This window comes from Haliotis asinina, chromosome 6, assembly GCF_037392515.1.
Source record: "Haliotis asinina isolate JCU_RB_2024 chromosome 6, JCU_Hal_asi_v2, whole genome shotgun sequence".
Classification (NCBI taxonomy): Eukaryota; Metazoa; Mollusca; class Gastropoda; order Lepetellida; family Haliotidae; genus Haliotis; species Haliotis asinina.
This window is the reverse complement of record NC_090285.1, coordinates 7,910,124-7,937,426: the sequence shown is the minus strand read 5'-3', so window position 1 is coordinate 7,937,426 and position 27,303 is coordinate 7,910,124. Positions and strand designations below refer to the sequence as shown.

Sequence of the window (27,303 nt, the reverse complement as noted above, 5' to 3'; positions counted from 1 at the left end):
GAACCAGTCACGAATTCTGGGATATCATACAAACAGGTACTCACAGGAGAAAAACAATAACAAAAGTTTCAACCAGTCCACTGAACGGGTACTCACAGGAGAAAAACAATAACAAAAGTTTCAACCAGTCCACGGAAATTGCTCCGCACCAGTGCCCCTTTAAGTAAGCCATGCTTGTTGTAAGAGGTGACTAATGGGATGGGGTGGTCAGACTTGCTGGTTTGGTTAAGACATGTTATAATATCCAAGATGATTGATGCTGATGATCCTGATCACTGAATTGTCTGGTACAGACTCAGTTATTTACAGACCGCCACCATAAAGCTGTAATATTTCTGAGTGCAGCATAAAACTGAACTCACTTGCTCATGCATTTTACCATTTTTAGGTTAGACTGAAATTTCCTTCAACATTTCAGGTAAGTCATGAAAGGATAACTGACAAAATTTGTCCAGTTTAATTCCTGTCTGAACTATGCTGAATGTATTCCCCTTAATTACAGTGCCATATCCTGATTACAAATGCCCCTTCAACTGTCCAGTCAGATTTCATCTCTTTTTTACTTGCATTTCCTTCAAACAAAATGTCCCGAACATGGCCTGTTTCACAAACTTAACATCATCAAACATGTGATGTCTTCACCAGTTACATGCACCTAACATGGTTCACCAAACCTCGTTCACCTTGACAAACTAACGGCATCAGACTGACTGGTTTCAAGGGAGAGAATCCCTGTGTGTCTTCAATCTGGGTCTGGTGGTTTCAAAGTGAGTCACTTTCTCAGTCTAGAGTAAATATCTCAGTATAGACATCTAACAATGTCAGTCTGTCAAGTTAAAGAGAGTATTGCTATGGACTTGTATTAATGGCTCTAAATGTCTCCTTGGCCTGGCTTCTTATCTGAAACCACCTCTCTTTATCCCAAGAAATAAAATCCACTTTCGTGACTTAGGCCTTGGTTCAGTAAACACGATCTATTTTCTTAAAAATTCTTAATAACACATTTCCATGTTATAAAAACAGAATCAAGCGTTACAAATGAAATCAAATGAACTTACTGGCACTCGAATTTTCAGACCACTGGTAATATCTGAGTACCTGTTACCCATGAATCACAATGTAACTGTGTACGTATTGCTCTGTTGACCTGACTGATGAAAGTGTAATTCACATAAATAGGTGATTCTAATTTCACTGTAGTCCAACCAGCTGTTACATGATGTTGAACCTCAGTGCTGGATCTCTGGGGTGAGACCAGGAGTAGGGTTGTCATTAGAAGTACATGGACTCTTAGTCGGTCACCAGACGTGGGGTGACCCCGTCTGAATAACCAACTGTACAGGACTCAGGACACTAAGTTACATACACCCTATACACTGTAATAGACATCCAGTAACAAACAGAAGATATCTTATAGGTGCTCAAGTCATCCGGATATTTAGGCACTCATGGCATTAACATAGTATGATATGGGCACAAAAAAAATGTTCTATTTATTACCAAAGTCGTCAACTTCAGGAAAATAAACCCAAATCTGCTTTCAAATATTAGCTGGCTACCCCCATCACTGCATGTAGAATGCAATGTCATAGAAGAAAATGATGTCATTGCATTGTTCATGACGTCATGTCACCATGGTGAAGTGATATTTTGTCCTAGGGCATTGTATAGAAAACATCTACCAGGATATTTTCACCCACACAGGTAATAACATACAACAGGCCATCTATTATCTCCACCGTGATGAGACAAGACATTACACCAAATATACCCTGTAACATTCTGCAAAGTTACACTGAGTTCACTGTAACAAGACAAAGTTACATCTGGTTTATATTGTAACAAAACAAGCTTGAATACAGTTTAATGAAAATGCCTAATAAGCTTTCCACTATTGCTGCACCCATTGAAGAGCTCTTTATCATGAGAATTTCAGTCAGGTAGGTGTTTGTGATAAAACTGTCAGAGATACGAGCTGCAGTGACTCACAGAAGTTGATAAATCAATGCTCGTGTTGGTCTGACTCATGGCAACACTCCAGCATTACACAGGGAATGACTCGACATGAAGACCCGAAAATCAGCTGATCTCTTAAAAAATGCAACTTGACTCAACAAGGTGGTCTAGGGGAGGTAACTCTATCTGACCAAAATACAAGACTAGTCATTATTCATCTTTCAATGGCAGTCTGACACACATAACTGTCAACCAATAACACCATAAATCCCCTCAGGTCTAAGGGAGGTAACTTTGATATCTCTGGTGCACACTGCCTGACACATTTAATATGAGTGCCAACTCATACTGAGGATCTCTAGAATACCTCCATATCCTTCTAATCACCATGGAAGATGAGGAGGGAGAAATAATCTACTGTTTACAAACGTGCGCCTTGATAAAATTCTCTGTGAAAATACAACATCTCATTCCAAACAGAAGCAATTGCATAAAAAAGATGGGCAATATATGTAAAACCTGCCCAGATGTTACTCAAACACTGCAACTTTCTGTGGAATGAGCGCATTAATGTATATTAGATCACATGGTCAGTGATTGGTTATATTACAACACTTCAGGCAGTGACAACAGTCAATATAATTACAATTAAGCCTGTTTCTTAGTAGAGCTGGAGAGACTGCATTTTGTTCGGGAGATGCTACTCTAACCTTAGAATAACAGACCTCCCCTTTCCAGAATCTACATCCTGAGTGAGATGTTCAAATAGCATCAAAACAAAGCCAGATAACAATATGGACATCATACAGGGTGTAACATGATGTGAAAATAAGCCTCCACTACGTATCAATTTGGAGAATGGACGCAGAAAATCTTTATACTGCATCCCTAGGGACGCACAATATTATTCATTGTACCCACAACGCATCTAGGACTTTGGTTGTTTCTTTCAGATCAACTACTTGCATCATTTCATCCCCCAGTCCATATGATCAATGATTCATTATTTTGCCTACTGCCAAGCCTTCTCTGCACTGTTAAAGCATTAAATGAAGCGAATCTAGATTTCCTCTGGGGCTCCTTTTCAATTAAAATGGGTTTGTTTGTTACTATCAAAATTATATATATTCAGAGACTAAGCATTAGTTTAACATTGCCTACAACGACACTCAAAGGAATAATTGCAGGTCCCAAGGACCCCATGTTTGCTTGTCGAGCAGTATCAATTGGGGAAAAATCCCCATGTCAGAAAGGTCTCTGTGCACTGATAAGGCAAAAGATCCTGTTTGACTTGTGTCCTCAATGAATTTGCCTACACTTGTAAAATGACTCATCTGTGTCCCATTTAGGTTGATAAATAACAATATAAATATACATGAAAATCCCAACTGTCTTTGTGATTAGAGGTAAACTTACAAGAAAAGGACCCTTTAGAATAACATTTCAACAGATATATAAACAAAAGATGCAAAACCATGTTTCAGATAACATAAATATTTTGCAAATTAGAAATAATCTAACTTTCGTAGAGTTTCCTACACCAATTGATAACACTTCCCTCCAGAAACTGATCATCAAATCACAATTAACCTCTACCCTGATAGCAGCAATGGGGTAGCTTAGTTGTTATGCTCAAGACACTGAAGAATTGGGTTTGATTCCCCACATGGGTACAGTGTATGAAGTCTATTTCGTGTTCCCTGATGTCATATTGTTGGAATATTGCAATAAGTGGTATAAACCCATACTCAGTCATTCACTCTACCCTGATACTTGAAATACTGGACCAATATTATACAATGACACAGTATCAGACACAATGACACATATACAATGACAGTATCATATACGGCACACTATCATATACAGCAACACAGTGTCATACACAATGACAGAGTATCACACACAATAACAGTATCATATACAATGGTACAGTATCATATATACAATGGTACAGAATCCTATACAATGACACAGTATCATATCCAATGGTACAGTATCATGTATACAATGGTACAGAGTCATATACAATGACACAGTATCATATACAAAGGTGTAGAATCACACACAATGACACAGTATCATACACAATGACACAGTATCACACACAATGGTACAGTATCATATACAATGACACAGCATCATATACAATGGCACAGCATCATATACAATGGTACAGTATCATATACAATGACAAAGTTACACATACAATGACACAGTATCATATACAATGGTACAGTATCATATACAATGACACAGTATCATATACAATGTCACAGTATCATATACAATGACACAGTATCATATACAGTGGTACAGTATCATATACAGTTACAGTGGTACAGTATCATATACAATGACACAGTATCATATACAATGACACAGTATCATATACAATGTCACAGTATCATATACAATGACACAGTATCATATGCAATGACACAGTATCAACTACTAAAATGTGAATAATCTCCGTATTTTGGCCACAATGAATATTTCCAAACAAATGAATATTTATCTTCAGTAAATTTCTTAATAGTTCAAGTAGATTACATATTTCACTCCATTCAACAGAAAACATATTCAGATCTTAACATGATTGTTGTGTTTTGCAGACTTAGAGAGATTACGTCAATGTCAGCCAATCAGGTTACAGATGACATAGCATGGAAATATGCTTATCTGACGAATCATGTGCAAAAAATGTCATGACGACATTCAGAAATTTAACCATATTTGGAAAAGTGATTTTGCAGTTTGTTGGCATTACATAGCCTCTCTTTAAGGCTAATTTATGGATTTGTTTCCATTTTTACCCAGGAGTTGCAAAGATATATATAACGGACCAACGGTAAATTGTACTTTAGCCCCAGACATGCCTGCTATTCTATGATTCATCCATTAGGATTGAAGGGTCTTGTCATAAAATCTTATTAAAGTGTGATAACTCAAGGCAGGAGACATGAGAAGAAGCCCTACACACTTGATAAACCAGAAACTTTACACAAGCAGCCAAGACAGTTAATTTTACAAACCCCGCATTATTTAGGGAATAACAACAAAAACACAGCCTGTTAATACTTCTAGATGGTGGTAGTTGATACTGCATATCCAAAACCCCACACAGTAACACTAAGACATATGACAGTGCACACAAAATGCCAACATATGCTACAGTGTGTTATACACAGAGTAATTCCTGCTTGTATCACAAAACATACAAACATATTTCTGGAGAATATTTTTTAATTTGATGGTGATTTATAATAATAATCAGAACATTTGTGCAGCGCTGTTCCCCACACCTCGTGGGCATGCTCTTAGCATGCATAATTCCAATCAGTTTTAATATCTCCCCAAAAGATATGTCTTGAGATGACCTTGAAAAACATCAGGTGAGGGAGATCGTAGGCAACAGAGTTGATCCTTTACCAAAAGGATCTGAACCTGTAGGAAGGAACATAGAGGAGGAAATGATTTTCTTTCAAACAAACCATATCTTCCTTAAAATGTTGATGATTTGAAGTAATGTAAGTCAGTATTCCTTTACAGATGGGAACAATTACAGAATTTTCTGATAAAATATGGCAGTGGAGCAGAATGTACAACTCATTGCCAGTGGGTCAAGTGGACTTGAGAGAAGGATGCGTTGATTTACTGACTGATTGATTTTACACTGCTTATAGCAATACATGAAGCATATGACCTCATGGGAAACTAAAGTTCTATGCACTGCATCCCTGTTGGGAACTGAACCAGGACTTTTGTCGTGCCAAGTGAACACCTAAACCACAAGAATGCCCTTTTGACACCCCTTTGAAAAAAAACAAATAAAACACAAGACACCCGAACCTCTTAATGTTCAACAGCATTCATACAAAGTGCTCCTTTTTCTAGTTTATGAAGATATCCTGATAAAGTGTTAGTTTTGAATTTGGAAAATACACACACTAAGAGCAATATACTACTTAGTGTTGCATGTCATAAGCCTGATCTTACAAGTGATATTTTGACAGCCATATAATATTTGATTACCCAACAAACCATCCTTGGGACTGTAAGATAGTGATTTCTTCATGATGAACTGCTCCAAAGGAAAGACTATATATGATTAATAAAGACTGTGACTTGCATTGCTGAACAAGCTGAAAAATTGTGCATTAGGTTATTTTTCATTTTTTCATTTTTCATATGCAAGCTTTTACCTTTGAACTGTGCTCATGACTCAAGAAAACATGCAATGAGTCATTTCTAATCCTGCTGTTCATGACATAGGTGAAACACTGATCACAGACTATATCTATGCAATCTGAAGTGTCAGCTCCCATCCATGATATAGCAACTGATGATACTATATGTAGCATCGTGATGGATGCCCACAATCTGGAAATCAGAAATCTTCGGGAAGTTAGGGAATCTGAGGAAAAAAATCAATAAGTACCGACTTTGTCAACAGAACTGACAGAGGTCTGAGACAAGGTGCTGTTGCTGAAGAAACTAATGGGTGTACTCACATTTAGAGTCGGGTATTTCCGTCGCAGAAAGTCGAGTCAGCCCCACGCTGGCTTCAAACTTGTACGTGTACTCCACAGCGCGGGAGAATGGGAAATGCTTGGATGTGCGTCGTGTCACCACCAGGGCGTCGTTGTACAAGTATAAACCAAGCATCTCCGTGTGTTGGTATGCTCTGCAACAAAGACAACACATAATCACAAATGGGAATAACAGCAAAAAATGCAGATGATACGCACAAACAACAAGAGTAATACTGACGCTATGCACAAACAACTGCAAAACAACCTAAATACCCTATGCACCAGAGGCAGATCCAGGGGTGGTTGGGTGCAGGGGTGTGCCGCTCCTTTTTGTCCTGAAAGATTATCAAACAGGTGAAAATGAAGTGTCTCTGTCTCAAGAGTATGCACCACTCCTTTCCCCAAAAGCTGTATCTGGCTCTTTGCACAAACAAGAGTAACACAGATACACTTTGCACAAATAACAGCAAAAACAACACAAACGCTGTATGCACAAACAACAATAACACAGATGCTTTAAACAAAAGTGAGTGTGAGTGAGAGTGACGTATCACCAAAGGTCTTTAGTTTCAGGACCTTTGTACAGTAGTCCCAATACAGAATTTATAGCTATTTTCTAGCATCCACAAACGGACTAATATCATAACTGGGATTCAAACTCATGATTTGGAGTTGTTCATTGTCATATAATCACACTGTATATTGTCGATCAATTTATGGTTGTATTACATGTTAAACTTTGATGACAAATTGTTTGTGTGTTGTTTAAAGGGGCACTGATGTGGAGCGAATAATGTTTCTCGCCAACGGTCGAATTACGAAACCAAACCGCAAATTGGTCAGCGCCCGCTCCTTCGACCGTGTCGGCTCCTGTCCATATTAGCAGAATTTCTTCACCTTAACAGTCAGGAGGCCGGATGCCCATCATATGCCATTTGTTCAAAAATATCCATGGTATTCCTTGTCTGATCGTAACCAAATATCCCAGCAGAGTAGTTCTTTTCGGATGCTTGGATGGGATAGTTACTGATCCAATTTGATCCTATTTCTGTGTTTTTAACCTCGATATTTAATCATGTTACATGAAAATATGATGTCTACAGGCATGTAGCAAGCCATTTGTTTCAGTACGGAAGATTGCAAAGCTTTATATATATAGGTAGTTTTGAGTGTTGGTTCAGCTGTGATAGCAAATATCATACGTAAATTTTGGTAGCTATGGTAGCTACAATGGTTTATTATTTCTGATAATAAAAACACACAGTTGATTTATTTGAAATCATAAACAAAAAACGATGACTTTGCCTTTGGTAGAGAAATCTGAAAATTTTCTTACGTAAAAAAAACCTTATTTCACCTATTTACCCAAGTACACAGCAAATGCCTGTATGTATTCCTTATGTAACAAAGTTCCGTTGGTATCCTCAAAACAGTTTCGGCCCATAAGTGTTTTCAGGCTGCATGCGACACAGACATTACACCTTCCTTGCTGTAACTCGCGTTTGATGGTGTAAACCTACACGTGTTATTTGTTATCATTCTCTGGATGGTCAATTAATGAATTTATAACAGGTATAATTAGTAGTAGCACCACTTCGGTTACTCAACAAAGGTTCCCAATGGCAAATGTATTGTATGTTATGTAATATGTGCATGTAAGTGATGCAAGAGGGTTTATCAGCTGAGTTACAAAAACAAACATTGATCAAAGGATTAACTGATAACACACTGATTGATTAATTACTTTTATCTTCTAGCGGATTTGTCAAAAGGCAGTGTGTGTAGATGACTACACCCTGTCGTAAAGAGTGAGTGCAAAAACATCATCCTCCCTTCAAAGAATTAACCACCCTTGCGTTGATTGATTGATTGCTCATTATTGGTTAACTAAATTATTTAGAATAGTGGACATCGTACAATTAGTTGCCAGGTGTGCTATCTTGGGAGACCAATGAGAGGTTTATCTGGTTTTCACCAACGAAAGACGTGAAACGATGTGTTACTTTTTCGCAAATGAGACAGTTGTAAGACACGCGACACAGAGCAGGATTATATACCAGCTGCAGATGAATGGAATACGATTTCTTTTACGTGGATATTGATGGATACATTCCTGAACAAGGTAGTAGTCTGACATTGTTGCTATAACATTAGTCTGTTTTACATTCATTATTTGCATTTTGTTTTAATTTATTTGTTGTAGCATTCAACAGAATCTGTATGAAAGAAAACACACACTAGATCACGTATGTGTGTGAAATAGGATCCACATTGGCAATCTATACAATGTATAAATGTTGCTGTTATGTTAGAAATTTACTATGAGTATAAGCACATCGTGTGTTCTTTTATTAATTTTCAGAATCATACAAATATGACAATAAACCAATTAGGGTTATGAGACAAAATATAGAGACGTACATTGGCTTCGTTATTTTTCCGCCCTAATAGTTTTTTACCATTTCTACCACTGGCAGATGATTAACCTTCAAAGTGTTTCATTTGTTTTCATAATACATTTGTTATGAAGTGAAAATGACTTCACCTAAGTTGATCTGTCTATAATTAAACTATCAATTGCGCTTACGGAATTCTGGGATATCATCCGGGTACGCACGGGAGAAAAACAAAAGTTTACACCAGTCCACGGAAATTGCTCTGCATCAGTGCCCCATTAATGCTTCACTAAGCAATATTCCATGGCAGAAGTCTGTAAACAGTCAAGTCTTGCATACACAATCCAGTGATTAACAGCATGAACATCAATCTACATAACTGGAATACAAGCATGGATTACTGAAGGCCAATTGTTATCCAAACCTTCATGGGTACATACATATAACCAAACAGTGTGCTCATGTTATCCATCCCTGGCTTGCATGTTCTAGATTTCAATCACCTCATACAACAAGCATGGCTTGCTGAAGATCAATTCTAACCTTGATCTTCACGGGTTATGATGACTGTAGACAAATGTTCAGAATGACATTATTTACTTATTGAATCCTATTTCATTTCCTTACATCAAATCATTTTCCACTCTTCAGTTATACTTTTACATTGTTCAATTTCTAATTCTACATTTAACCTTGTCTTTATGTCCATACATACTCTGAAACATGACCTGTTCCATAGGAATGAGTAAGAATTTACTCTTCAGTAACCCATGCTTGTCGAAGAGGAGCGAATAAAATAGTTTTGACACAAGAAATGACAAATCAACAATAAAAATGACTTGAATTCACTTGTATTACAATGCCATGTTATTTTCATTGGTACAAATACAGCACAATGTGCAACTAGCTGTACTGGGAAACTGGCTGGACTACAACGAATCATTCAATTGACAAATTTCAGATTATTCACTCCAAGCAATTCCAGAAGTAGCATGTGGCTGGAAGATACAGAAGATGCAGTAGGAAGGTGGCACAGGTCATGTCTGTCTGATGGTATCTGGTGTGGCTCATTAGTGGTAAACACAGATGGAACGATTAACCGGTCAATACGCACATCGCAATCTGACCTTCTTCACACAACATGCACTGCATATTCTTGTTTGTTTGTTAAAAGCCAGAAAACTTCCAGTCATGTAACTGCCATTCTCACTGGAACAATATCCAGTGATTGACATCATGAGCATCAATCTATGCAAGTATATGTGTCGCCCAAGTCAGTGAGTCTGACCATCCAATCTTGTTAGTCGTCTCTTATGACTAGCATGGGTAACTGAAAACTTTAACTGGTTACCTACAAAATGAGTCATGTCTGTGAGATGTAATTTATTTTGGCTGCTGATGTTGACGGGCATCTTCATCAGGCAGTGTACTGGGGTTTACCTAGATCTGTTCTGAGGCCCATACAGTGTACAATGTCTGGAGCAAGTGTTAACAAAATCCCCAAACTGTCAAAGATGGAACCCTGGGATTTATTGAGGATTCCAAATCAACAACCACTTGCAGGTCAACTTGAAAAAATAATTACTTTGTTCAATTGAAATTAAAACAGCCAAAACATATTTTTTTGTGTTTTTCTCTTCACAATTCCCAAAATTATGTCATTGAATTTAAACAAAGAATCCCCTGCAGTAATGTTATACAACAAATTAAAGTCCCTTTTTCTTTGCTGGTGCTGCTTGTGATGTACAAGGCACCTGACAAAGCGATAACACGAACTTGGAAATGGTGCAGTCCAATCTGAGAATTGTTATATACATTTGCTGCAGATTTAGGTCCTAATGTCGGCCTCCAATCACGTCCTGAGAAATCCCTGCCAAAATAACATGAGTTTTGAAGGAAAAACCCTCTTCTATATGGTAGTCTTTACTTTGATTTAATAGGAATTTGCCAACTCAGGAAACTTCAGTCCTCATAAACAGATCGGTCTTCATCAACACAATGATGCCTATCTGAATTGTATACACATCTCACAGACAATGCTCAAATAAACTGTTAACTTCAAAGACAGTTCTGACAAATAAGATTAATACAGCTGTTAGGATACCAAAGATTTTTATAACAGTCAATATCAGTTCAAAGAGTCTGACGGCAGCTTAAACACAGACACAGTTTGCGGTCAATTTCCCATTTAAGAAGCACTGGACTATAAGACAGTGATAGTCAGGTCAAAACTAGCTCGTATTAGCTGGAGGAGTTGCAGGTCCCCTGACAACCTCCAGACTACTAGCAGCTGACAATATAGTTTGTAGTAAAAGGAAGATGGTTTTCTTACAGAGGAGTGCTTCACCCAGACATATCCTAGGGTATTGATTGACTTGAAATAACTGATAGACGTTCATTAGCCTATACACATGTGGGTGGCACAAGTGCCTGTTTTATTGAACTTGTTGTTGATTGATCAATCAGTGTTGCTCTAGGCCCAGACGATTCTGGCCGTAAGAAGGTGATAAGTGCATGATGATGACATAGAGGTCCTGAAAGGGGTTGGTGGGTATGTCTTTTAGTTGTTAAGGGTGGGGGAGAGGGTGATGGAACAAAGGCCAGGGTAGTGCTCTACTGTTGTTGATTAGGGGTGGGGGAGACAGTGATGGAACAAAGCCCAAGGTGGTGCTCTACTGTTGTTTATAAGGGTGGTGGAGAGAGGGTAATGGAACAATGGCTAGGTTGGTGCTCTATTGTTGATGAGGGGTGGGGGAGACGGTGATGGAAAGAAGGCCAGGGTGATGCTCAACTGTTGTTGATGAGGGGTGAGGGAGAGGGTGATGGAAAGAAGAGCAAGGTAGTGCTTTACTGTTGTTGATGAGGGGTGGGGGAGAGGGTGATGGAACAAAGGCCAGGGTGGTGCTCTACTGTTGTTGATAAGGGGTGGGGGAGACAGTGATGGAACAAAGGCCAGGGTGGTGCTCTACTGTTGTTTATAAGGGTGGTGGAGAGAGGGTAATGGAACAAAGGCCAGGTTGGTGCTTTACTGTTGTTTATAAGGGTGGTGGAGAGAGGGTAATGGAACAAAGGCCAGGTTGGTGCTCTACTGTTGTTGATGAGGGGTGGGGAAGACGGTGATGGAACGAAGGCCAGGGTGATGCTCAACTGTTGTTGATGAGGCATGAGGGAGAGGGTGATGGAAAGAAGGCCAAGGTAGTGCTTTACTGTTGTTGATGATGGGTGGGGGAGAGGGTGATGGAACAAAGGCCAGGGTGGTGCTCTACTGTTATTGATAAGGGGTGGTGGAGTGAGTGATGGAAGGAAGGCCAGGGTTATGCTCTATTGTTATTGATGAGGAATGGGGGAGAGGGTGATGGAAAGAAGGCAAGGGTGGTGCTCTACTGTTGTTGATAAGGGGTGGGGTAGAGGGTGATGGAAAGAAGGCCTGGCTTATGCTCTACTGTTGTTGATAAGGCGTGGGGGGAGGTGGTGATGGAACACAGGATGAGGTTAGGCTTTTTGGATGCTGAGTGGGATGGGGGTAATGGATCTGGAAGGCCAGGGTGGGACTCCGATGATGACTAGGGGTAGGAGTGGGGATGATGCCACACAAGGCAGGGTCACGCTCTACACAAAAACAGCAGCAAGAAAACTGGCAGTCTAAATCACTGACTTGTCAGGTGTAAATTGGTACAGCTGCCATGGTCGAAAGCAATGAATACACAATGCCATTCAGAAAGTGGTCAAAAGTGTCTAAAGTTTGAAGCTGTGGTGGCTGCGTGGGACGGATGGCTGACCGTGTGTGCTGGCGATACAATGCCTGACTTTTGAGAGAGTGGGTTCAAATCCTGGATGGGACTCAACTGCACAAAAGTACAAGACTCTGTACTTTACTGAGAAAGCATAATCCCAAATATAGCATGAGCTACATCTGACCACTTTCTAAATTCCATTGTGTATTCAGACCCTAGGAGAGTTGGGAGAGGTGACAATATGTACAGCAGGTCAGGTTCAGTGTGTCATTGTGTCGTTGAACCAAAAATACATGGGATGTTACTCTTAATAGCAATCACTTGACTGACTATTTATGAATGGTCACATAGGTGAAATATTACTTGCTAAATAGTGCTGAATAGCTGAAACCCTCAATCTTTACATAACTTACCACACTACTGGCAGTCTCTCATCCCTTGCTCTTGAAAGTTCTAGTTTCACAATTCATACAAAATCTTGATATTCACCAATTATAGTTGCTTCTGACTTGCACCCAGCCACCCACACAATCATAATATCTTTCATTATGGACAATTCAAAGAAACATCTGCAGTGCTTCATTTTCAAAAGATACTTCTATTTGCTTTGTCTGTACGACTGCCACAAAGACACACAGACATCCATCAAGCCTTAATGAGTATGTCCACAGTGTTTTCAACTCATGTAATCTCATCAGGGGGCTGTTTCGCAAAGCTCCTATAGGCTTAAGATCTCGTAACTTTTCTCCCAACATTGGTATCTTCTATTTTATGGCATAGGAGGTAGTGATGCTACATGGAAACTAACGAGATCTTGAGCTTTTGAGAGCTTTGTGAAACTGGCCTCAGAACATGAGTGAATCACTGCAATACTGGAAACCTTTACCGTGGGAAGTGTAATAAAATACCCTGAGAGTATCTCAGTAATTATCTCCCTTTATGTTTGGACAGTACTTTGGTCCATCTCTTTCTGAGAAAATTTAGCAACATTCCAGAAATACTCAACACCGGAAACAGGATATGTACCATGTGAGTGCCAAGCCACATGGACTGTGTTCACAAAGCAATATTAGCTCTAAGGTGATTGTAACAGCCATACTTAAACATAGGCTAACGTATAATGTAAGTGCTAATATTGTTTTGTAGAACGACAGCCAGGCTTTCGCTAAGCAATCGGCTTATGTATGAAACAAACAGCATTTGAAATAAGCACGTCTTAATGATACAACTACATAAATTTTACAGCTTGACATCAATTACTTGACACACCCTAATAATGATATCTTCTTTTATACACTCAGAAATATAATATTTACTGATTTGCTAAACTGTTGTCCAACTATTTAATCAGTTCTAACAATGTTTACAGAATGTTTTGTCTTCGTGGACAGTTAACACAATTATTTCTCAAATTCTCAGGTGTGGTGGGGTAAAAATAGAGAAAAATAGTAACATATCACATATAAAATGGAGCCAGGGTATTAAAAAAATATTTGGCAGCATGTTTTATACAATATCTAGAATAAAATTGTATCTTGAACCTGGACAGTTGGTTCTGTCAGGTTTGATATTGAAGTTTATTCCACACCCAGCACTGACAGAGGGGATTTCAGGTCTGACAAGCCCCTTCATACACTCAGTCACTGTCAGACAGGTATTAGGGTTTCACAAAACTCTCGTAAGCTTAAGATCTCGTATCATGTTGCCTGGGATTGAACCTGTAACCTTCTGCCGTCCTGTCAGGCACTCTATCTACTACACCACAGAGGGAGTCGCATATTTTAACATCTCCTGGTATGAGCCTAACTGGTATAGAACCATTGTCCTTCCAGCCTCCAAGACTGGTAAGAAGCATGTTCATGTTCCAAAAATGTCCCTCACCTGCGTTCTGGCACTACTGAGTCCTTCTCAGGGGGTTTCAGGTTCGCTACATCTTGGTGCTTGATAAGGTAGCGGTTAGCTTCTAGAAGTGCCTGCAGACAATATACAGATAATCACAGTCAATAAATAACTTGTCCAGAATTCCTAATGGAGCCACAGCATGGAAACTCAGATGATGTCAGAAAAGAGGTGTCCTATTTTGGTTCACAGATGCATGCTCTCATCTGCATATATTTGTTGTTTCTGACAAAACTGACACAAAAAACTGCAGTCCACTGTGATATTGGTCAGCTCAGTAAAGAGCTTGAACTGAGACTCATCTCCAGGGCACTATAGGATGTATTTGGTAGCACACATGAACCATTATCAAGTTTAGGACAAAAACATTTTTCCTAAGCTGCTTGTTTTTCTTGAACAATCTCCTCAGTACATAAAACAGAGACAAGGGACTTCTCTCTGCGGCTGACAAGACAGGACCTACCGGGCAGTTGATGATTCTCCTCTGAAGTGTGGCCAGTTGCCTCTCCCTCTGTACACGCCGCTTGCACTGGAACACAGAAACTCATTGTCAGGACATGAACACCACCAAGCTGCAGAGCATGAGAACATTTACTGTCAGGACATGAATACCACCAAGCCGCAGAACATAAGAACGCTTACTGTCAGGACATGAATACCACCAAGCCGCAGAACATGAGAACACTTACTGTCAGGAAATGCAGAACACTTAGTGGCAGAACACCTAGCAACAGATTGAGTGAGTGAGTTTAGTGTTACACCATACTCAGCAATATTCCAGCTATATGATGGCAGTCTGGAAGTAATCAAGTCTGGACCAGACAGTTCAGTGACCAAGTGAGCATTGATCTGCACACTTGACAACTGATGATATGTGACAACCAAGTCAGCGAGCCTGACCACCCGATCCTGTTTGTTGCCTCTTACCACAACCATGAGTTAATGGAGAATAATCCTAATCCCAAGCAATAAGAACATGCAGAACACTATTGTTCTGTTTCCTATTGGAGCGGTGGAGTAGTTTTGTGGTTTTGTTACTTGTCATACTGAAGGCATCAGTTTCATTCCCCACATGGGTGCATCAGTGTCAAGATGCATCTGACGTCCTTCCCACATGTGTTCAATGTGAAGAACATTTCTGGTGTCCCCTGCCATGATATTGCTGGAATATTGCTAAAAGTGGCATAAAACCACACTCACTCATGTATTCTTTTCTTTTTCTCACCTCTTTGATGCCTTTATCAAGCTCCCGCATTGTGGCAATGGCATTGGCCAAATCCTCGCGGTCGGCATGGTTACGTGGTGTGTGGAGCTCGAACCAGCTGAGCAGCGTGACATACTCAGAGATCCGACGACTGGGTTGAAGGAGGAGCTCCTGCAAACTGTGGGGAGAAATGCAGGAGGATGAGAAGGAAGAGGAAGATGAGGAAGAGGAGGTAGACAAGGAAGTGGAGAAGGGTCTGGAGGAAGAAGATTAAAATTCATCTGATACTAAACATACATTTTGGTTTGGTGTACAGTATGGAGAACATCACATGGCATAGCAATATAGTACAGTTATTATGGTATGAAATATATCAGATAGCATAGCCATGTACTCAGTTCTAACAATGCGACTAAACATACATTTATCAAAGGAGGTGTGGACAGGATTGTACAAGCTGAATGGGACTGTATACCACAGAGGCAAAGGTCGAAGGGTGTTATGAATGTCCAGCTATTCTATACATTCATTAAGAGGACATCCACAGCTAAAATACTGCTGACAGTTCCATGTGACCCACCTCATCTCTTCTCAAGTACACTGTATTGTTAATCTGTCTCACAGACCCTGAACTTAATACTTTCACTTATTACTTATGTAATTTCACTACAGTCTATCCCTTTCTGCAATGCTAAAGCAAATGAAGCACGTCTAGATTTCCCCAAATCTCTGGTCACCCAGCGCCTTCTTCTCATTTTAAATGGGTTTAGTTCTTACAATCAAAATTACACACATTCAAAGACTGTCAGTCTAACTGTATTGTAATCACCCTCTCTTCCATTTTCACTTTTCATTTAACTGGCAACGATTTCTATCCTTTGTATATCAAAAGTATTAACAATACATTTTCAGTCTCCTGTACATTCATAAACAAAACCCCATGAGCAAATTTAATTTAATGTTGCTCTATTGCCCCTCCAAGTAGAAAAAAACCCAGATGAAGTCTGTGTGACACTCACGTCAGCATCTTTGTTTCAGGAATGTGTTGGTGACGCAGGAGGTACGCCCTGAACTCTGGTGTCTGCTCCTTACAGCGTTCGATTGCACGGAGGATGACTTCGTTGTTGTTGATGAAGTTGGTGTATGCCTTGAGCTGTAGACAGAACTTAACGAAGATGTCACCGATGCATGTATGCTGGAAGCTCCAGTCGGCCAACCGGTTCTTCAGATCCTCGGTCAGCTGTCTGAAAGAGAGTCATTTCAAGTTCATGTCAACAAAATCACCATTACTATGGCAACTTGTAAAGTTATTTCCACATACTGACCCAAAACACCTTTTGTCCAGGAATCTACCTGTTTAGATATCACATAATCCTTTATCTGATTGGTCTGCAAACAGCACCATATATTTGCTACAGGATGTTTTTTTTGTGAATATGAGACAATACTTGAACTATACACACAATATTATGATGTCATAACAGTGATGTTTTGGAGTCAAATGTTGAGAGAAAAATATGTGAATTTATCACATTTACCCAGTCACGCTGAGTTTAGTTAGAGATAGTATTTACCTTCTGAAGTTCAGTGTGAGTTTATTTGTGAATGGTGAGACTGTTCAGTCACTGAAGGTGAGTTTGCTGATGGCATGATCCTTCAGTGAATTTATCTGTAGATTGTCAGTTAACTCTGTAATGGAGAATTGACCTTGTAAGTTAAAATTTACCTGCTGATAGTGAGGATGGCCATGACATCGGTGAAGATGACATGTAGATTCTGACTGCTGATGATTGCCCTGGGAATGAAACAAACAGGAAATCTTACAAGTAGTGGGCAAGTTGGTTTAACAACACGTATACATCTGTTATCTCATGAAAACAGACATGGTTATGACAAACCAAATCTGGCCAAATGCGGGATTCAAACCCAGACCCAACTGATTGTGATTCATACCACAGGGCCACCATAACCTTGGTTAAAGATGATTGGCCAATAAAAAATATTATTCCCTTCAATATATAGTCTCCTTTTCACTGTCATCCCATTCTTTCCACAATCATTAAAACATGGCCCACCTGTTGGCAGTGAGAGCTGACTTGAGAGGTTTGTAGTAGACATCCCGGACTGCTCGCAACATGCGGCTGTACTCAATTTCACTAGTGAGAATCTCGAATGCTATTGGAGTCCGCTTCTCAGGGTGTTCAGTGAATTGCTGGGATGTCTGGACAAAGAACAGGTTACATAGTGAATGTAGGGTACAACATGTCTACTGTAATCATCAAGTATACTAACATCTATAGTAAACAGGGAGGTGGGGTAGCCTAGTGGTTAAAGCATTCGCTCATCACACCGAAGACCTGGGTTCGATTCCCCACATGGGTACAATGTGTGAAGCCCATTTCCTGGTGTCCCCTGCCGTGAAAACTAAACGCACTAAACTCTATAGTAAACATCCCTTGCTGGGATGATAAAGTGATGCTGTTCTAACACAACATGTTGAAGTTTAGTGCCATGACAGGTTCATTGAACAAGTGGCAACAATGATATACATAACAAAGGTCAGAAAAGACAAAGTTTCAGATTTAGTGTCTCAAGAGGAAAACTGTCAACTATGGTTCGTTAGCTCACACAAGTTTCAACAGCTGCCATTGGTCTATTGCTCTTAACATCCTTGTCAAATCTATATTGTTCACAGATACAGTTAACATATGCACTTGAGTCATACCTGGGATATTATTGTTAGAATATTGCTAAAAGCGTTGTAAAACTAAATTCACTCACCAGCCGCTGAGACTTAGTAGCTCGGAGGGTGCCAGTCGTCATGGTGCCAAACTTGTTCCTGAGGTCCTGAGTCTTGAGTGTGACTGTCTTCCTCTCCATTGTCACTTCCTGTTGACGCAATATGTTCTTCTCATCCTTTGATATCTTCTCCTGGATGTCACACTTCTCTGATAAGTCCATCTGTGGGTCATCTGCAAGAACAACAGCAGATTCTCATGATCCATTGTTCACATGAACCATGTCAGCATCCACCAATCACAAGAACCATGTCATGATCCACCAATCCCTTATGTCAGCATCCACCAATCACAAGAACCATGTTAGTCGCCTCTCAGTCACACTAACCATGTCATGATCTAACAACCAGACGAGCCTTGTCATGAAACAAAAACAAATGAACCATGTCAAGATCCACCAGTCCCTTACGTTGTGACCTCTCAATCACACGAACCATGTCATGATCCACCAGTCCCTTATGTTGTGACCTCTCAATCACACAAACCATGTCATGACAAATGAGTCTCTTATGTCATGATAAACTAATCTCTTATGTCATGATCCATCAATCACACAAACCATGTTATGATGCATCAACAACACAAACCATGTCATGATCCATAAATCACATGAACCATGTCATGATGCATCAATCACACAAACCATGACATGATGCATCAATCACACAAACCATGTCATGATCCACCAAAAACTAAACTATCTCATGATCCACCAATCTCTTATGTCATGATAAATCAATCTCTTATGTCATGATCCATCTATCACACTAACAATGTCATGATCAACCAACAACACAAACAATGCTATGATATACCAATCAGATGAACCATGTCATGATACAAAAACAAGATGAACCAGGTCATTATCTGTCAATCATGAGAACCATGTCATGATCCACTGATCACACGAACCATGTCATGATCCATCAACCACACAAACCATGTCTTGATCCACTAATCACAAGAACCATGTCATGATCCACGAATCACAAGAACCATGTTGTACGATCCAGCACTCTACCAGAGACATCAGTCAACCAACAAGACAAACCATGCCATGATCCACCAACCAGATGCACCAGGTCATGATCCACCAACCAGACGAAACATGTCATGATCCAGCACTCTACCAGACACATCAGTCACAGTCACCTCTCTCCCCGCGGTCCTCCTTCTCATCCTCCTCCTCCTGCTGGGAATGGTCGCTGGTGATCTGTTCCACCTCACGGTCCAGGGAGGAGTCAGCCCCGCCTTCACGTCCCTGCATGGTGTCCCGACTGCGCCGTTCTGTCTGTCGTGTCTGTGCATAAAGCCAAGCTCAACATAAGGTATGAAACGAAGAGTGAGTGAGTTTCGTTGTACACCCCACTCAGCAATATTCCAGCCATATGGTGGACACAGCCTTATTGTTATTATTATTATTTACAGATTAAGATTGAAATGCAGCAGAGAGGGTTCGGGTGATCCTGGCACAGTCAGGCCGGTAAGGCTCATCATCAGCTCAGGGCCCTCGCCCCCTCTACACGCAGCCCAGACAGCGAATGGGACTTCTCCCAGGAAACACTGCCTAGTCGAACCCACCAAGAACTTTCTGGAGAATATGGAGGCTCCCAACACTCGCCTCTTATGACAAGCACAGGATACTCAAGGCCAATAATCTAACCCGCAACTTCAAGGGTCATGAAATGAGGAACTCACATCATCACTCTAATGTAAACATATAAACACAGGCACACACCCAAAATTTCTATTTCACGGTTTAAATGTAAAACTTGTGTTTGAGCCTGGTGTAAATTGTATACTACACAGTTCCAACTGAAATCCCATGCTTACTGAAATACCTTTCATGGATACCTGGGTCAGACACAATATACCAACTCCATGAATACCAATTGTTATTCTCGCTCTTTTGTGACAACCTCCTGACAGGGTAACCATCTTTTGGTTTGACAAAGCCATGAATCAAACCATTAACGTAATGCTCTGCCGAGCTGACTAATAACTGACCACTTGCTCTCTTGCAAATGCCTGGAGTATGGAAACATCATATATACTTTTTTAATATACATAAAATACTAACCCGTGTCAAGTTATCAGCTTTCGCTGTCATAGAGATCTCAGTGACTCCTGCCTGCTCCAGAAGATACTGACCCAGGAACTCAAGAGGTTGAACCTAGAGGCATGGAAGTCAAGTATAACCTAAGAATTCAACAGAGCAGCTTGCAGGGCCAGGGTTTGAAATGAAGAATAAACCAGGGTTTGAAATGAAGAATAAACGTCCTTTTCATCTCCCTAATATTAGAATTATTGATTAAGGGAGTCAAAGGTAGATTCAAGTTAAAAAAAGGACCTCAGTAAACCTTTAATTCCTATTTTTACTTGATGGACTCTACACCTGCTGTATCATGATGTTTTAACACTTATACCAGATTCTGTGACATTCTTTAAGCATAACGTTGAAGATTTAAAAAAGAAAAAAACTGTAAGTCATGTAACAATGTAGTCAACAAAGTATGACAAGGTTTTGTGACGAGTACAGATTCAATGACATTAAAATGAATATAGTTTTCTTTAAACTAAGTAATCTTTCATATTTCTTTGAAGACAAAACATGAAAAGTAAAACTTGATAACCTGCAAAATGTCATCTGAGTAATTGGATCAAAATATGAATTGTGCCTTGACAGCTATCGATAGTGAAGCATTGATTGCAAGAACGGAACGTACATTGCTCTGGCTGCCAAGGGCTATGAGTCCATCAGTGAGGACCTGTGTGATTGAGTGAGAACCCTGGATGTCAGTCTGACCAAGTGCATCAAACACCACCTGGCCTGAACAGAGACACAACTTAATCTCAGACACATCAACAAGTAAATAGTGGTGATAAAATATTGCATGTAGAAATGAATCTCAATGAATGAAAACTTGACAAAAGTTGCACAAAGTTAATACACTATTTCAGCTGTTTAAATACAGTTTAAACAAATAAATGTTCGTCACTTATTGTAATGGGTGATTGATTCAGTAACTTAATATCACAGTTTACTGATGATGATCGTGTGAGTGAGAGAGTGAGAGAGTAAGTAAGTGAGTAAGTGAGTAAGTGAGTAAGTGAAAGCCAGAGTTCAGTTATTGAACATAGAGTGCACTGACCGGTAAGTTGAGCTGCAATGTCTCGATGGGCCTTCTCGAAGTATGGCGCCATGATCTGCCGACAGTCTGTGATAGCTTCCAGAGCTTGATCAGCCACATTTGCCCATACACGGAGCTTGCTGGGGCAGAAATACTTATCTGTGGGCTGACAATCTTTATATGGAATCAGCCACTCTGTGTTCACTGAAACAAATAGAAAGACATAGTCAATATCAATACTGTAGGAGTTCAACTCACCATGACTGTATGACCTGATGGAACTCCCGACTCTCCAAGACTGTAGGAACTGATATAACCGAGACTCACCACGACTGTAGCAGCTGATGTAACATAGACTCACCATGACTGTAGGAGCTGATGTAACACAGACTCACCATGACTGTAGCAGCTGATGTAACACAGACTCACCATGATTGTAGAAGCTGATGTAACACACTCACCATGACTGGGAGCTGACGTAACACAGACTCACCATGACTGTAGCAGCCGATGTAACCCAGACTCACCATGACTGTAGGAGCTGATGTAATCTACTCACCATGATTGTAGGAGCCAATAATCCCAGTTGGAGAGGAGAACTGAATCCCCGTGAGGACACTGAGCTGAACCATCAGCTCCATCCCGGCCTCTGAAACATGGAACTCAGTGAGGAGGCATCGTCGTTAAATTGAACAGTTATTACCATATTCTCTATCCATATCAACTTTACATGAGACTAAAGCATAAATTAGTCAAAACTTTGATATGCAATATTAAGCAATACAAAGTATGGATGAAGGTGAAAGGGTCCTCCTTTTATCTGATGTACAGGCAAGCAGGTCACATGGAGGTGTCAAAGCTTCCTCTGTCGGGTTCAACTCTCGGCTTTCATAAGCCAAGAATGTAAAACAACTGTACAAGCTGTTTTGTCCACCTTCAGTCATGTAGTGTGCTCTTAACATAGTGACCAGTGAAGATGTGGGTTAGAACTGATGCTAGCAACCCATACTTGTTTTAAGAAGCGACCACTTACTTAATTCACACATTTCATCATATCCCAGTGGTAACTAGATCAATGCTCATAATTTCTGTCACTGGATTGTCTGATTGAGACTAGACTATTCACAGACCATGGTCATACTGCTGAAATACTGTAGAGTGTGGCGTTAAACAAAGAACACACCCATGAGTAGTATAGGGAATGGGGGTTCTAAAACACTTTCAAAAAAAGTTTCTACAACGCCTTATTTACTAACTAAGGCTTTGGTTGGGCCCTTAGCTCTTGCTACTCTTAACGTGTGTTGGTAGGAGGTAACACTGTGCCGTACGGTACGATCAATAATTCTTCTCTTACAAACCCCCTACCCGGCCCATCCCTCAAGTAGTATAAGTTAGGTTCGTCGGCTTTCATATCCACTTTATCTATGTTGTAAGTTTTGACTGACCATATAGGATCGGTGGCCCGCTTACGGCTATCACCCTCGTGTTCCCCCGGCTGGTATAGATACCTCACTATGGCCCTATCTGGTATCTGTTTCTCCTTCCCACGCAATGGAGCGGCCGACTCTGCAACTATTGATTTTAGTTTGATAGCGTCTGCCGGTTTCTTACCGGTGAGACGGGTGACTTCATGGTTGATTGCCGACACCACCTTGGGTAACCTCGTGACCCATTCAGTCGATCGTTTTCCAGGGGTGGCCATCTCCCTAGCATACTGATGGCCGAACAAGCGCTCAGCCAAAGTCCTATTAAATCTCTCAACTATGGCTTGGCTGCGATGGGCTCTGGCCGTGCCACGCCTGACCTTTGTATCGTGTTTGGCTAGCAGTTGTGACACGGCACCCATGAACTCCCGTCCGGGGTCAACTTGCAGCTCTGTTGGCCACGTCAGCGGGCTGCGTTTGTATATGCGTTCGAATCCTCTGGCTACCTGGGCCGAATCTTTCGTGGTCAAGGGTTCGGCTTCCTTGTAACGACTGGCTACGTCCACTACGGTTAAGGCATACTTGTACCTCTTGTCGTGGGGTAGGAACAGTAGGTCTGCCTGGTGAACGCTATTAGGTATGTTAATACCGAACCTCCTTCTAGGCACGTAGCGTGGTGCCGGCAAATAGATCTGCCACAGGGCTTGTTTTTCAAGCCACGCTTTGGCTTCCTCCGGGGGTACTCGCGCTATTTTAGCTAGCTTATCTACTGCGCTAGCTCCTTTCCAGTACCCACGCGGGCTGTAGTAAATAGCCTCAAATTTTTTCATGTCCATACGCGTATGTGTTTATCCCATCAATAGCTATCCAACGTTTCGTGTCCATAGGCGACAGGGACGTCTTGTTTATAGTCAGTCCGTATATCTTATGTCCATCACTTCTAAGTGTGTTCATTTTATGCCTAAAGGTACGGGTCTTGAACAGGGCTTCCTTGAATCTGGCGTGTTTGATGTGTTGTTTCACCACATACTTCTTAACCCCCTTAGCCTTCCGGATCTCACTATTGTCGGCTTTCAGTATGGAGTACATCTTAGGTCTCAAACCTATGTACTCGGCTATGGGCGTGCCAGCACACTCGTCCTTCATCTTACCTAGGACCTTTTTATTTACCGTACTGTGTATGGTATGGGTCTTAGGGTAGTCGCTGGTGTCGTATAAATCGAGGTGTTTTTTCATGTCCTCGTACACGTCCTCGGTTCGAATTTCTAACAGCAGGGAATCCGTGTCAGTGTACAGCACTTCACACCTGTCGCCGTACTGTTTCTTGAGCTCGTTGTAGTAAAAGTCGTACATCAGGTGTTTGGATAAATCGAGGATGCTCATCCCCACGTAAACAGGCTGGTTGAATTTTATGTGGCTTTTCTTCATGTGTAGGGCAACCAGGTTGTCTGTGAATATCTTACTACGGTTGAATGCCGGACTGACTATCAATCTCCTGAGCTTGTCTTCCTCACTCGACCGAACCAGCTTCACGGTCACGCGTTTCCTCAGGTTCTCCATAGTCTTACCAAACACCGAGTTGTTCATGAGCTTGTAGAGATTTTTCTCAAAATCACTGCTGGCTTTTTTTCGTAGGTCTGTGTTCATTCTGATGTAGGGCTCCATCCATGGGCTCTGGTCGAACATGAGCACCCTGTGTATTTTGGTCAGCCTCATACCCAACGACAGGTACAGCTGTAGGTTGCGATAGTGAACGATGTACTTGGTCTTATTCATTAAGTTAGGAACGAGTTTTTCAACGTCTGTCACACGCCCACCTAACAAGTTATGTTGGTACTCAGACATCCAGTCTGGGTTAACCCTCATACGTTCGGGGGCCAGGGGGTAGCTGTTGTGTGATGTGTGTAATTCCTTGGTATACTCTAAGTCAACCTCGAGGATATACCCTTTGTTCGAATCTGGTGCAACCCCCATAACATCAACGTGGGGTACCCATTCGAATCCCCCTGTAGGTAGATACTGGCTCATGGCCCAGCCGTACAGGTTGTTTGCGTCGAGGTAGAGAATGTGATTGGTTGGCTTGTTAGGATCGTAACCTTTCACGTATTGATTATTTGCTTTCGCGTATCGTTTGGATGCCATGGAAATCCCACCTCGCAAGCCTTTCTCAGTGAATAGGTGCATGTCGTAATCTGTGAGCAATTCCAAATTAACTCCGGTCTTTTTAAGCAAGGCGTCCCACGACAGACCTGGGCTGGTGTAATACCATGCGGGGTCGAGTTTATACTGCTTGAAACACGTCCGCCTAAACGTCTCAAACACGTCGGCTAACAGCAGTACATCTGTCCTCAAGTACAGGTCGTGATAATCACCCAGGTTCTTACAACCCAGTTTATTCCATACGTTAGTCGCGTGCGAGTAATCATCTCGTGAGACGGACGCCTCATTCAGCTTGCTATAAAAGCAGTCAATAGGGGGTAGTCTGGTCTCGGTGAACTTGACCCAACTATCCATGTACTCATAGGGGTACACACCCTTCCTCATAAGCAGGGGTCTAGTCTCGGCGTCTGTGTATCGATCGGTGATAGGGAAGGTATTGTTGGCCTTGACCAGACTGTCGAGTGACGACAGGAGGAACTGAAACGAGTCAATGAACCTAAGTCCTTTTAAGCTGAAGGAGATGTATCTCTCCATGTTGTTGGGGATGCACGTTATATTACCATCGATTTTCGCGATGGCCTGCATGATCAAGTGTGAGTCGTACCCTCTCAAGTTGTGAAAGACAACGGGGATGTTTATTGTCTTAGGGTTGATTTTAAGCTTGAGGTTGCACGCGCCTCTATACTTACCAGTTATGTGGCAGTGATCTCTCACCGAATCACCGTTAAGTGGTGAGTCACACACGTGACAGTTAGTGCTACTAGCGTGAGCTAGCCTGTCGACTCGGGTCATACGCATGGGAGCGATTCTATACAATGCATTCCTAATAATTTTTTCTTCCTCCTGCAAACACTTTAGAAACCTTTCAGCCGCGTCAGGGCCCCTATACACTACCGGAGCTTTCGTTTCCCCGTCACAACGGACGACAATGTATCCAAACCCACAGGCTTTATGCTCTTGTGTTTTGTGGGTGACCAAGGCTTCGAAGTCGGCGTATATGATATAAGGCACAGACATTTGGTTCTTGTGGTTACCGAATTTTAGGATATTATCACCTTCCTTAGGCATGTCGACTCGTATGGCCGTCTGCCCCACACCTTGGCAATCCTCCCGGTGGGATTCTAATAAATCAGCTCGTGTGAAGCCATGTAGGCATCGTTCACAGAAGTGGGTCTTTTCTCTGTGTGCCGATTGGTCATACAACAGCCTGCTAAAGTGTTTTATCCATGTGTAGTGATACTTGTCACCTCGCTGGATCATGAATATATTGATAACTTGGCGATCCTTCACCCCGCTGACCCTGTGTACTATTGTTGTGTTACCTTCGTGTCCAAAGATATTTATAGCCAGATTATTCTGTTTTTCTACTTTAGTGATCTGGGATATGGGGGTGGGTTCATCTATACCATCCCAGTTGAGCCCATCATCCTGAGGATAATTAGAAGGCCTGTTCGGATTAGTGTCAGCTGGAAATAAAGCTGACCTGATAGCTAACCTCAGGCAATCGTTTCCTCTATTCTTAACGTTTACTATGGCATTTTTGTTCCTATAGTAGGGGGGCAAGGCTAGGTATGACCCGCCTCTGAACGGCACGTAGTTAGCTATATCTAGATAGACATTATCGATTTTATTTACAGCCCACCCGGACCCCAAGTGTGTGTAGCGTTCTAGGTATTCTCGTATCTGCTGAAAACTGGTATCGATTGATGTGTCAATGGTCTCTGTATGTGTGACGACCTCTTGTTTACCTCGGAAGTAAGGCTGAACATACTCAGTGAGGTCCCCAACCTGCTTATCGAGCGACATTTTCACTGTGATCTGAAACTTGATACTTCCTAGGTTATTTAGTTCCTGGTTGACCTTATCAGCTATCAGAGGCTTGATATCTGTAATGTCTATGTTTCTATCAACGTGCATGTGCCAACCTCTCAAATAGTTGCCTACAGCGCGCTCAGTGCACACGAACTGTAGGTCAATAGCTCTATTCTGTCGTAATAATTCTAAAAGTTGTGGTTTCCTCATACGGGAATACCCGCCTAAACCCAAATCGTGTGCCTCGGCTTTCA

General features: G+C 41.2%; 1 protein-coding gene across 1 annotated transcript in view; it reads right to left on the bottom strand.

Annotated features, from left to right (window-relative positions):
* Window positions 1–27,303, bottom strand: part of LOC137286201 (epithelial cell-transforming sequence 2 oncogene-like) — an 86,714-nt gene that overhangs the window by 27,375 nt on the left and 32,036 nt on the right. The window contains exons 12-24 of the mRNA XM_067817917.1: window positions 22,213–22,302; window positions 21,675–21,857; window positions 21,249–21,352; window positions 20,603–20,695; window positions 19,675–19,822; window positions 18,506–18,696; window positions 17,800–17,945; window positions 17,451–17,519; window positions 16,744–16,968; window positions 15,746–15,902; window positions 14,984–15,049; window positions 14,503–14,594; window positions 6,471–6,643 (exon numbers count right to left, since the gene is read on the bottom strand). Of these exons, the coding sequence (XP_067674018.1) occupies window positions 6,471–6,643; window positions 14,503–14,594; window positions 14,984–15,049; window positions 15,746–15,902; window positions 16,744–16,968; window positions 17,451–17,519; window positions 17,800–17,945; window positions 18,506–18,696; window positions 19,675–19,822; window positions 20,603–20,695; window positions 21,249–21,352; window positions 21,675–21,857; window positions 22,213–22,302 (1,737 nt within the window). The remainder of the gene's footprint in view (window positions 1–6,470; window positions 6,644–14,502; window positions 14,595–14,983; window positions 15,050–15,745; window positions 15,903–16,743; window positions 16,969–17,450; window positions 17,520–17,799; window positions 17,946–18,505; window positions 18,697–19,674; window positions 19,823–20,602; window positions 20,696–21,248; window positions 21,353–21,674; window positions 21,858–22,212; window positions 22,303–27,303) is intronic.